Below are 12,170 nucleotides of genomic sequence, written 5' to 3'. Positions count from 1 at the left end.
TAGTCTATACACAGGCGCATGCTCCCGTCCTTCTTCTTCACGAACAATACAGGCGCTCCCCATGGTGAGTGACTAGGGTGTATGAAGCCCTTGTCGAGCAGCTCCTGTAGTTGCTCCTGAAGTTCTTTCAGTTCTGCTGGAGTCATACGGTAGGGTGCTTCGGAGATGGGATTTATATCGGGGATAAGTTCTATCTCAAATTCAATCTCCCTATCTGGTGCTAGGCCTGGTAACTCCTCAGGGAAGACTATTGGGTAGCCACATACCACTCGGACCTCTTCTGACTTTTGGTCCTTATCCTGACCGGTACTGACTACATGCGCTAGGAACCTCGTACATCCTGAATCCAGTAGTTTTTGTGTTTTCAGAGCTGAGAGAAACTTCTTAGCCTTTCTCTTTGGTTCTCCGATGTACCCAAACTGCACTCCTACTTCAGGTTGGAATACAACTTTCTGTTTATGGCACTCTATGGAGGCACCATACTTGATCAAGAAGTCCATTCCCAAGATGACATCGTAGTCAGCCATATCTAGCACTATCATATCACCAAAAAGCTCTCTGTCTGCTATAATGACTGGCACTGCTCGGAGCCAGTGCGTGAATGCCATGATTTCTCCTGAAGGTAGTGTTGTCAAAAACTGACCACTGAGTACATCTGAAGGTATTGCTAACTTTTCGACGAATGCCCTGGATATATAAGAATGGGTTGCCCTAGTATCGAATAAGACAGTTGCAGTTTGCTGTAAAATACTGATCTGACCTGTAACAACTGTCGAGGCATTTGCTACGTCCTCTCTGGTGAGTGAGTAGATCCTCGCGTTCGTCATAGCTGAGGGGGCTTCTAGTCTGCCTTGGCTAATGCGTGGACCATCTAAAGCATCCTGCATCCGGTGCGACTGTGCTGGCTTGCCTCCATACTGAATCGGCTGTGGTGAGGGAAAGCTGGTCTTGTTTGGGCATTGTTTAGCCATATGCCCTTCCTGGCCACATTCGAAGCATCCTCGTGTGCCCTTGCGACAAACTCCGGGGTGGAATTTCCCACAAGTAGAACACTTGGGATAGCTAGGCTGTTTACTAGTTGGTCCTCCTTTTGGGTAACTCCCTGGTTTACATTTGTTACTGGAGTTTCCTTTCCAGTTAGAGCTGTGGCCCTGGTGTTTCTGAGTACCTAAGCCCCCTTGGCCTTTGGACTCTGAGAAGACTTGCTTCTGTTGCTTGATGCTGTTCTGGTAATGCTCTGTGATCAGAGCACTACTTACCAGTTCTTCAGTGGTTTGCAGCCTGTGAACGCCGCTGGCCACGTTCAGTGCTATTTCCGGCCTTAGTATTTTGAGCATCAACCGGACTCGTTCTCTTTCGGTGCTGACTAGTTCGGGGCACAGACGAGCCAGTCTGTTGAATTTCTTCACGGCCTCCTCAACTGAAAGGTTGCCATGATGAAATTCAGTGAACTCGTCGTAGTGGCAGTTTATGACTCGCATGTGAAAGAACTCCTCAAAGAATTCCCTTTCGAAGTCGGCCCATGTCATCTGGTTTACTAGGCGCTTCGCTTTAATCCTCTCCCACCACATGCGCGCGTCTCCTGCCAGGCAGAAGGAGGTGCATTTCACTTTTTCATGCTCTGGCCATTTCCGTTTTGAACCAGGCTTGAGCATCCCATAGTTCGCTGGTGCCTGAGAAGTTCTCCGGCTTGATCTTCTGCTACTGGATCAGATAGGCTTCTCTCCTTGCCCTTGCTGCTGGGGCTACTGGTGTTATAGGCTGAACTGGTTGAACCTCTGTAACTACTGGGGTTGCTATGTTAGGTTCCGGGGCGGCAGTGGGAGTGTTCTACTGATTAGCCCTTAGGGTGGCTATCTCCTGTTGTTGTTCAGCTAGTTGCTTCTGTAACTTAACCACTACTGCTGTAAGGTCTGGGGGAGGCACTGAGCTATCTACCTCATGCTGGGGCTCAGTAGTTGGTGCCCTTTTAGCTGGGCGTCCTCGTACCATTTTCTAGAGAGATAGAGGACATGCATAACTAATACAATCATGTTTATATAACTACTACTATCATGTTAGATGCTATCATATATGTACATGCTTCAGTTATCTATAAACATGAAAGCAGAAAACATAAATAAAATGAGAGATATTCTTACTTGGAAGCTGCAGGTTCAATGCTAATGTGTTTGTGGAGGAAGTATGGAACTTTCTCTGATACCACTCTGTAACGCCCCGCCTTCTACTAGCTAAGCTGTAAGGTCGGGGGTTACATTATGCTAACTATTGCTTGTGGAAAACTGAACTAATTAAAATCTTACTCTGCTAATGACTATTTAAAATCTGTAACTTATGTTCAAAATCCCTTTTTCCTCGTTGTACATATACTAAAGAATGGAATCTAAACTCTCCATATGGTCAAGGAACTAAAAACAGGGGTTTCCAGCCGAAGTCAGGCTTCCCCAATCGATTGAGGTCGTGGCTCAATTGATTGAAACATGTCAATCGATCCACAGGTCGATTTAACGTGCTTCTGTGCACGGAAGAACCATCTGAATCGATTGGTTGATCGATCTATCCTTACCGATCGATCAGCTGATCGATTCCGCAACTCTCTGTTCGCAAGACTAAGTTCCCCAATCGATCGACTGATCGATTCATCAGCTCTCTGTAAACAGAAGTCGCGTCTCAATCGATCGGCAGATCGATCGAGGACTCCTCAATGGATCAGCTGATCGATTCAACATCGTTCTGTACGGGGGGATTTCTTGCATTCGATTGGTTGATCGATTGAGGACTCCTCAATCGATCAGCTGATCGATTGAGTTTCTGATTTTGCAGAAAATCCACCCAAACTCATACAGAACTTTCAGGAAACCACTAAAAGCATAAACATTACTACTAGGCATGTTATTACTCATAACTTGCTATCTAATGTCAAGACAATTAACAGTCTAAGCATGGCATAATACATAGTTTTACAATTCATGATACCTAACATCCTAAAAGTGCAGAAAAGCAACAACATAAGGAAATACTAAGTTTTTAAATTTGCTAGTCCCAAAAATCTTTATTCCAGGTTCCTTCTCACACACATCTTATCCCATTGCCCTCCAGCCTCCGCTAATCCATCTTCCCTTTACCTTTATCTGCATTATAAGGAAAAGGAAACTATAAGCTTGGGAGCTTAGTAAGAACCATCTACCTCACAAAACATACATTCGATGAAATCATGCTTTTAAAGGATGCTATTTGAAATACATGCTGATGATCATACTGAAAATGCTAAAGACATGGCATATGGATATGTAAGTCATGGTAACCAAATACTGAACATAAAACTAATTGTTGTATCATTAAGGAAACTAAACCGATACATAAGCTAAGCTAAAACTTATGTTAGGTTAATGCTAAAGCTGAACTGTATTCACCTAACTGAGTTGTGAAGTTTTGAAAACTATTTTCATAATAGATAAAAATACTAATCATGTTGCTGTTGGGCCCGGCAACTGTACTTGCTATGCGCGCATCCCTAACTAGACCCGAGGTAGCTAGTCCCGAATCCAGTAAGGTTTACTAGGTTATCTAAACCTAGGGACGACTATGGGAGCCCAACCCAAGGACAACTGAGAGTTCAGTACAGTGCCACTGATAAAAGTAAAATACTGTTCATAACTGATTTATCTTATCTTGCTCTTACTAGGTTGTCTGAACCTAGAGCTAGATTATCTGAACCTAGAGGCGACTATGGGAGCCCACCCATTGGACCGTAGTCCCATATAAATTGAAGCAAGACTATGTATGCTATTTAAAATGCATCTACGGCATTTAATTGAGCTATTAAAATGCCTACTGTAGCATATAACTGTACTAGTCATTTTATCGAGCACCTGGTGTGCTCTAACTCTGCATATGGATACACTAAGAACATAAAAGCGAACTAAGAACATAAAAGCATACGATTAGCTACTTATACTACAGGTGAGGGGTTACTTACATTCTGCGCTAGGTTTCTTACAATTCTGATCGCTAGGTTTCCGGAGAAGAAGATCTCTTCGACGATCTTCTTGCGTCTACGCGTTCTTCTCGCGGAGAGGAACGTCCTCGTATCGGAGATATCGCCGGAAGGTGCTCCTACGACCCTAGGGATGGAACCCTAGGTTTCCTTGGGGCTTGGTGTGCCGAGAGGGTGAGGAAGAGGAAGGGGCGGCGTCGGGTGAGGATAAGGGAGAATAGAAGTTGCCGATCCCAAAAATAATAAACCTCACTTAAATTCCCTATTTATATTAAGTGATTAATCTGACCCAACTAAATCATAAATATAATTCCTCTCCTCTTCTTTCAGCACACCCCTGCTGGGGTTCCCTGGTTACTAAGGTCATCTATAAAGCGTGGGTCTAATAGGTCTCGGGTTCAATTCCCGCTTAGGTTATTTTACGTTTTTATTTAATGTTGCTACTTCTACTACTCCAAAAATTCCATAAAAATATTCTAAAATTCCAGATAAATAATAGAATATTTCTAAAATTTATTTGAGAATTTTTGGGCATTACACCCTGAGTTGCAACTATTAGGGAGACCTAAAGACAAACAGTGTAAAAGCATTTGCACAAAAAGTAGAAGTCTAGATACCAAATATGCAATTTCTTCTTTCATATCAAACCCAGCAAAGAATCATTGGATCACTGTCATCTTTGGGAAGCAATGAGATTTCAATTAAAATAGAACAAATTTGAGGAATTTTACATTCTTGATTTGTATAATAACTGGTCAATTGATTTTCGTATGGAGAAGAACCAAGTAAAATATAGTCAGTGTAAAATCCTTAAGAGTTGAAGTCGAATTATATTTCAACTAAAATATAGATTAAATCAATGACAAATGATAATCAAAGTGAAGAAATAAACAAGTAGACAACAGGTTCCATTATCAGAACAATTCACAGAATCTAAACATTCCAAAAACACAAAATCTAAGAATTTATTTGTGGTAAAGAATCTAAGCTTGTTGCACATGAAATGTAATGAATCTGGAATACAATTGCTAAACACATTAGGAGTTGAAGTCTTATGAAAGGTCATGTGCAAGAAAAGGTGAGGAGGGCCCCCTGAGGTTTAATCTTAACAACTTAGCATCTAATATTTGGACGCTAAATTTAATGCAGGCTGATGACTTTGACTCTAAAATCTATAATATCTATAGTTCACACATGATTACAGTACACTCTTCTTCATAGCAAACAACACAGAGTAGGAATCTACTACTCTGAAGGATCAAATGAGTTGTTGCTCAAGTCCGTGTAAATGAAATCAGGTATGCATAATCTCCCATTTCACCAAATGGAAAATCAAGCTAGTCCTAAAATGGCTTATTCTCACAGATTGTAGAGGGCATGCATTCCAGTCATATTTGGTATCATTCCTGTTAGCTCATTGTTTGCAAAGTTTCTAGGACAAAGGCAAGCAAGGATCAGTTTCTCAAGCTCAGAAGTTATTTGATCTCATTGATTCCAAAAATCACTTACAGCACTTTGAGTCTTGTTAGATTGCTGATACTTTGAGGAACTGGTCCAATCAAATTATTGCGGTCTAGCCGTCTAAGAAAAGAGCAAGAAAGATATAAACAAACAGTTTGATGAAAAAGAAATTAATAGCAAGCACTCACAAAACTTCAAGTTTCTAAAGAAGTCCAATTGATTCTGGAATAACCCCAGAAAGGTTATTGTTGTCAAGCAGTCTGAATGCAAACAAGAAGTTAGTATGCAGAGAGCCTATTACAAGGAAGCTTCAGGTGGCAATAGAGCTGATATATCTTACATATGTTTAACATTCATGCTAGAGCTGAAAAGGCTCAGTGGAATTGGACCTGAGAGATGATTCTTGTTCAAGTGTCTAATAAGAACATATTTCATCATCGTTAATTCTTCACCGCATAAGTTTTTTATTTGATCATGCATAGAAAAGTGAGGTGATTGTTTGCTAGGTCTAACCATACGAGGTCAGCGAGCCTACCCAGGGATGCAGGTATTCTACCAGTAAAATGGTTTGCATTTAATGATTTGTGGCACAGGTTGAGGTGGGAATCATCAGACTCTTGTTCCTCAGCTAGCAAAAATAGTAAGACAGTGGAAATTACATCCTTACAAGGTCTGGAGCTGGGATAGATTGCCTAGTTCAACAGGAATAGTACCACTGAACTTGCAACCAATCAGTATCCTGAGAAGCAGTTCAGAGAGCATCTAGGTTATGTTTGTAGTTGAGCACTATAATTCAAGAAATGCAGAATGATGAGATGGAGAAGTTGTTGATGGACTCACAGAGTCTGGAGCTTCTTCAAATTTCCAATACTAGGCGGAAGTTGGCCGTTGAGATATTTATTATTGGAAAAGTCTCTGAATAAATTGGTGGCACAATCCACAAACTTGAGGTTCAGAAACTAAAACTTATGGCAAGTGTTTGAAGGATTGGATTTAGTATACTAAACTTACATGAGCTGCAATTTAGTAAGATCTCCTATAGCATTGCTTAGTGCACCCATACTGCCCATGTTGAATAGCTTCCCGAAAGAGAAAATAGATGAATTGAAATTCTACCAGTTTATTAAAATTTCAGCACAGTTTGAGGTAAACTCACAGCTCTGTGACCCTTATTGAGTTGCTACAATTAACTCCATCCCAATTACCACACGGATCATCTGAGTGCCTCCAACTCGAAGGTCCATTTTTCCATTCACCAGAAAGAGATCTGAGAGCATAGACTACCATATTTTAGGGTTGATAGTTTGTTCATCAGCAGATTCATGGCAGCAACTCTTTTCTTCTCCTTAAACTGTGCTAATTCGTTTCGTAGAATTGGGAAAAGAAAAGAGAACAGTACCATCCTATGGATCCGTGCTACAGGAGACAAGTTGCTGATCAAGCAGCCACATAAACAACAGAAGCAAGAATTTTGAACAAGCCATGACTGCAACAAAGAGAGACCAAGTTTTTGTTTACTTCTTTCCTTTTTAGATTCTGCAAGCAATCATAAAACATAAGCCCATTAAGATCTCAAACCTCTCTAGAGTCGGCAGTACTTCTTGAGCATGAGATGGAGAAAGATTTTAGGGGTTCGAAGAAGCATGGAGACAGAAAACTTGTCCAATTGTGAATATTGAAGACACCATATGATTGGCCAAGACATTATTAGGAGACATTATTAGGCCTCGAGTCACTACTCTGGTACACCAAACACTCTTGTCCACCTAAAGAAGCAACTATCACAAGTAACGCAAAAGGAACCAAATGAGAGATACAAATAAAAAGGACAACAAGAACAAGAGAATCCACTCAGAACCAAGCGCGAAATGCAGAAAAATTCTAACAAATCAGAGGTGCTGCATAATTGCTGAAAAAAAAGTAATTATGCAGAGAGGAAAGGGGAAGGATGGAGTGCGAATCGATGGTGGGAGAGAGGTCGCCCACTAGGTTGTTGGAGATGAAGGAGACGAGGAGGCTTCTCTTGCCGACGCCAGTGTCGCTGATCAGGAGTATCTTGAAGGAGTAACGGCAGCTAACGCCAGGCCCAGAGGAGGAACTCATCATCGTCCCAAAAGCAAACAGCACAAAGCGATAATCGATCACTAAAACAACAACGGGGCAGAAATAAGAGATTCGGATTAAAGAAAACAAAAGCAAATATAAAGATAGAATTATGGAAGAAGAAAGGTGGTGAGGTTGGAAGGAAGAATAAAAAAGAAAAACTGAAAAAGAGAAAGAGGTAGAAGAAGAGGTTCAAAGGTGCGACCTTGTTGAACTAGATCCCGCGGGCGGACTGGATTGCGTGGTGGAGGTCGGAAAACGGCGAGGCGGAGGTGAGCACCTTGGCGAAACGCTTGATACCGCAGCATCGTAACACATCCTCCTCCGTCCATGAAAAAGGTGCCATCTTTTGTAGATCTAGGAAGGGAAGAGGGAGATGAGGCAAGGAGGAAAGTGGTGGTGGCGTCGTGATGGTATACGGTGGACGGTGCGATATAGGTTTAGGTTTGGAGGGAAGAGTGAAGTGTTGCAAATTTCGGCTAAGTATTGGTGGGAAAATTAAATTATTTTATTTTATCATAGACACCGGGTTTTAAAAACCGCTATTAAAATCGATGTATATTAACGAAAAAAAAGTGCTCATAGACATCGGCTTAAAAAACTGATGTCTATGAGCGAAAATCTGCGCTTATAGACACCGATTTTTGGAAAAACCGGTGTAAAATTCTCAAAGACATTAGATTTTGCTTAAAATCGTTGTTGTTCCACTGATGTCTATGAGGGTTTTTCTTGTAGTGATCAGGATTTACCAACTGCTTATGATATAATGAACAATTTCAAAGATCTCTTTGGTCACCAGGATCGGGCCTCTAGGCAAGAAGCTATGAGAAAATTAATGACAGCCACCATGATAGAGGGTACTCCCGTGAGGGACCATATCCTAAAGATGATGGCTTATTTGAACGAAATACAAATCCTTGGAGGAGAAATTGATGGGGAAACCCAGATCGATATGATTCTCCAAACGCTACCCAGAAGTTTTGAGCAATTCCGCCTGAACTATAATATGAATAAAAGGATGTATTCATTGACGAAACTACTGACAGAACTTCAGACAGCAGAAGGGCTATTTCGTCATAATTATCATATTCACTATGCTGAAAATGGTTCTACTTCTAAGTCGAAAGGAAAGAAGAAGAAGAAACAGGCTGCCTCATCAAAGAAGGTGAATAAACCTCAAGGTACAGGACCAAAAGCTGGAATGAAGAAGCTGAAGGGCAAGTGCTTCATCTGCAAGCAGTCAGGACATTGGAAGGCAGACTGTCCTCATAGGAAAGAGAACAATAAAGATATATCTCATACTCTAGTAGTTGAAACATGTTTAGCAGTGTTATCTACCAGCACATGGTGTGTAGATACAGGAGCCATAGATTATGTCTGCAACTCTTTGCAGGGGTTCCAGGAAACCCGGCGACTATTTGAAGGAGAGATAACCGTCTACGTAGGCAATGCTACTAAGGTGGAGGCTATTGCAGTGGGAGATGTCTGTTGGATCGTGAAACGTTGATAGAGGGGGGGTGAATATCGATTCGAAAAACAACGAGTATAAACGCAGCGGAATAAGAAAATTGAACACAGTGGATTTACTTTGTTCGAAGCCTATGACGACTCCTACTCGAAGGCCCGTACTCCGTGAGTACTTTCGTTGGGCAATTCACTAGCAATTCGAAATATAGATTACAAGTTAAGTACAATATTGCTAATAAGGAAAAATTACCGACAATAAAAAGACTTAGAACAGAAAGGAAAAGCTTGTCGGAGATCGCAGCGCAGCAGGAGCAGCACAAGGAAGCAGATTCTTCGTTCTGAGAGTTGTGTTCTTGAAGCTTGCTCACCCCCTCCTTTTATAGCCCTTTGGAGGGGTCTCCAGAGCTTATCAGATCCCAAAAATTTGGATCAGATGAGGAGAGTTCGAATCTGGCTGATCCGAGTCGTCTCCAACTACTTGTTTGACACAGTCATCTTCCGAAGGTCATAACTTTTGACTCCGAACTCGAAATCAAGCTCTGTCAGTTGCTACACGTGCAGAATTTGAAGCTGTACATTTGTATCTACAAAATAGAGGTATAAAAATATATGTATAGACATTTTAAATAGATTTATGAGTTAGATCCTGTCTTCCCGAGACCAGAACCTAGTCAGGGTCTCAATTTAGGGATCCAAAATGGACCTAAACTGGACCGACGCCTACTGTCCCTTAACTGGGATGCATCCTCACAGTCACTCTCCTCCAGTGACTTACCTTTACTTACTTGTCAGACGTTCGGTCAGCCCTTCGACCCGTCTGGACTTTGTGCCAGCTATCCGGTCAGCCCGTCGACCTAGCTGGACTTCGTGCCAAGCGTCCGGTCAGCCCGTCGACCCACTTGGACTTCGTGCCAGCTATCTGGTCAGCCCGTCGACCTAGCTGGACTTCTCACCAAGCGTCCGGTCAGCCCGTCGACCCGCTTAGACTTCGTGTCAGACATCCGGTCAGCCCGTCGACCTATCTGAACTTAGCCTGCATACTCGATCAAAGCATTAGATAACGACAAACCTAACTTAACCTATTTGTCATTCATCAAAACCTGGGTTAAATCATTAGTGCTAACCGCACCAACAACGTCTACTTATCTTTTGATAGGAATAGAAGTTTAGTTTTAAGAAATTGTCTTTATGTACCCAGTTTCAGAAAGAATTTAATTTCAGTTTCTAAACTGTATTTGGATGGATATTCTATTTCTTTCAATAATAATGTAGTTATAAAGAGAAATAGGATTATTATCTGTTCTGGTGCATTGGTTGACAATTTATATACATTAAATCCAATTTCTCTCACAAAGCAACAAATGGAAATTTATAACACATCTTCTAAATCTAAAAAGAGAAAAGAACCTTCGGAAATGAACCAAACATATCTTTGGCATCTAAGGCTTGGTCATATTAACTTAAGTAGGATTCAAAAGCTTGTAGCCGATGGACTCTTGGGCTCATTAGAGTTGGAAAACTTTCCAACCTGTGAATCTTGCTTGGAAGGTAAAATGACCAAGAGACCTTTTAAGGCCAAGGGGTATAGAGCCAAAAATGTGTTAGAACTGGTTCATTCTGATTTGTGTGGTCCTATGTCTATCCAGGCAAGAGGTGGTTATGAATATTTTGTCTCCTTTATAGATGACTATTCAAGATACAGATACATTTACTTGATGCACCGCAAGTCTGAATGCTTTAATAAGTTCAAAGAATATAGCGTTGATGTGTAGAAACGTCTTGATAAAAGTATCAAGACACTACGGTCTGACCGTGGTGGCGAATACCTCTTTGGAGAGTTTAGGAATTACTTATCAGAAGTCGGGATTCAATCCCAATTGTCTGCATCTGGTACACCCCAACAGAATGGTGTGGCACAACGAAGGAATAAGACTCTTATGGAAATGGTTAGATCGATGATGAGTTATTCAGAATTACCAAATTCATTTTGGAGATATGCTCTGGAAACAGCAGTGTACATTCTGAATATGGTACCTTCTAAAACAGTTCCTTCTACTCCCATGGAATTATGGAATGGACATAAGCCTAGTCTGAATCATATCCGGATATGGGGTAGGGAGCACATGTGCTGAAGGGAGATACTGACAAGTTGGAATCACGTACAGAAGTTTGTCTGTTTGTGGGATATCCTAAGGGAATGAAAGATGGTTTGTTTTATAATCCTAAAAATCAAAAGATCATTGTTAGCACTAATGCTCGATTTTTAGAGGAAGATTATGTAATGACCCATAAGCCCATGAGTGAAATTGTTCTAGAAGAAATAAGAGAGGACACGTCCACTTTAGTACCAACACTACAAGATGAAGTACCACAACAGACTGCAACACGTGTCACACATGATACACAACCGCAGACAGTACCTCGTCGTAGTGGGAATGTTGTGAGACAACCTGAGAGATTCATGTTTTTAGGAGGGTCTTCGGACTTGATCCCAAGTAAACATGAACCTGATCCCCGGACATCTGACGAAACACTCTAAGATAAAGATGCAGCATCTTGGCAAAAAGCGATGAATTCTAAAATAGAATCTATGTATTCTAATAAGGTCTGGGAGCTTGTAGAACCATTAGATGGTGTAAAAGCCGTTGGATGCAAGTGGATCTACAAAAGGAAAAGAGGAATAGATGGGAAGGTAGAAACCTTCAAAGCAAGGCTTGTTGCGAAAGGATATACTCAGAAAGAGGGAATCGATTATGAGGAGACCTTTTCACCGATAGCTATGCTTAAGTCTATTCGGATACTCTTATCCATAGCCGCTCATATGGATTATGAGATTTGGAAAATGGATGTCAAGACAGCTTTCCTTAACGGAAGTCTTGAAGAAAACATGCATATGAAGCAACCAGAAGGGTTCAATGAAAAAGGCAAAAGCATCTAGTGTGCAAGCTCAATCGGTCCATTTATGGACTGAAAAGCTTCAAGATCTTGGAACATCCGGTTTAATGAAGTAATCCAGTCATATGGATTTATTCAGTGTCCAGATGAGTCTTGTGTATACAAGAAGTGTAACGGAAACGTGGTGGTATTGCTTGTACTATACGTAGATGATATTTTGTTAATTGGCAACAATGTCAAAGTGTTA

At 41.2% G+C, this 12,170-nt stretch overlaps 1 protein-coding gene and 1 long non-coding RNA gene across 2 annotated transcripts; both read right to left on the bottom strand.

The window, feature by feature from the left end:
* Positions 1 to 5,707: 5,707 nt before the first annotated feature.
* LOC121968322 lies at positions 5,708 to 6,034 on the bottom strand. The gene is made up of 3 exons (XR_006108064.1): positions 5,994 to 6,034; positions 5,799 to 5,873; positions 5,708 to 5,718 (listed from the first exon to the last, which is right to left on the bottom strand). It is a non-coding gene; the product is annotated as an uncharacterized LOC121968322 (long non-coding RNA).
* Positions 6,035 to 6,121: 87 nt separating this feature from the next.
* On the bottom strand, positions 6,122 to 7,869 carry LOC122054915 (receptor-like protein 31). Its single transcript, XM_042616331.1, has 7 exons — positions 7,767 to 7,869; positions 7,486 to 7,602; positions 6,858 to 6,994; positions 6,664 to 6,738; positions 6,470 to 6,570; positions 6,299 to 6,373; positions 6,122 to 6,197 (listed from the first exon to the last, which is right to left on the bottom strand). Exons 1-7 carry the CDS (start codon positions 7,867 to 7,869, stop codon positions 6,122 to 6,124), a joined length of 684 nt encoding a protein of 227 aa, XP_042472265.1.
* Between the last annotated feature and the right edge of the window lie 4,301 nt (positions 7,870 to 12,170).

This window comes from Zingiber officinale, chromosome 3B, assembly GCF_018446385.1.
Source record: "Zingiber officinale cultivar Zhangliang chromosome 3B, Zo_v1.1, whole genome shotgun sequence".
Lineage (NCBI taxonomy): Eukaryota > Viridiplantae > Streptophyta > Magnoliopsida > Zingiberales > Zingiberaceae > Zingiber > Zingiber officinale.
This window is presented reverse-complemented; position numbering and strand designations above follow the sequence as displayed.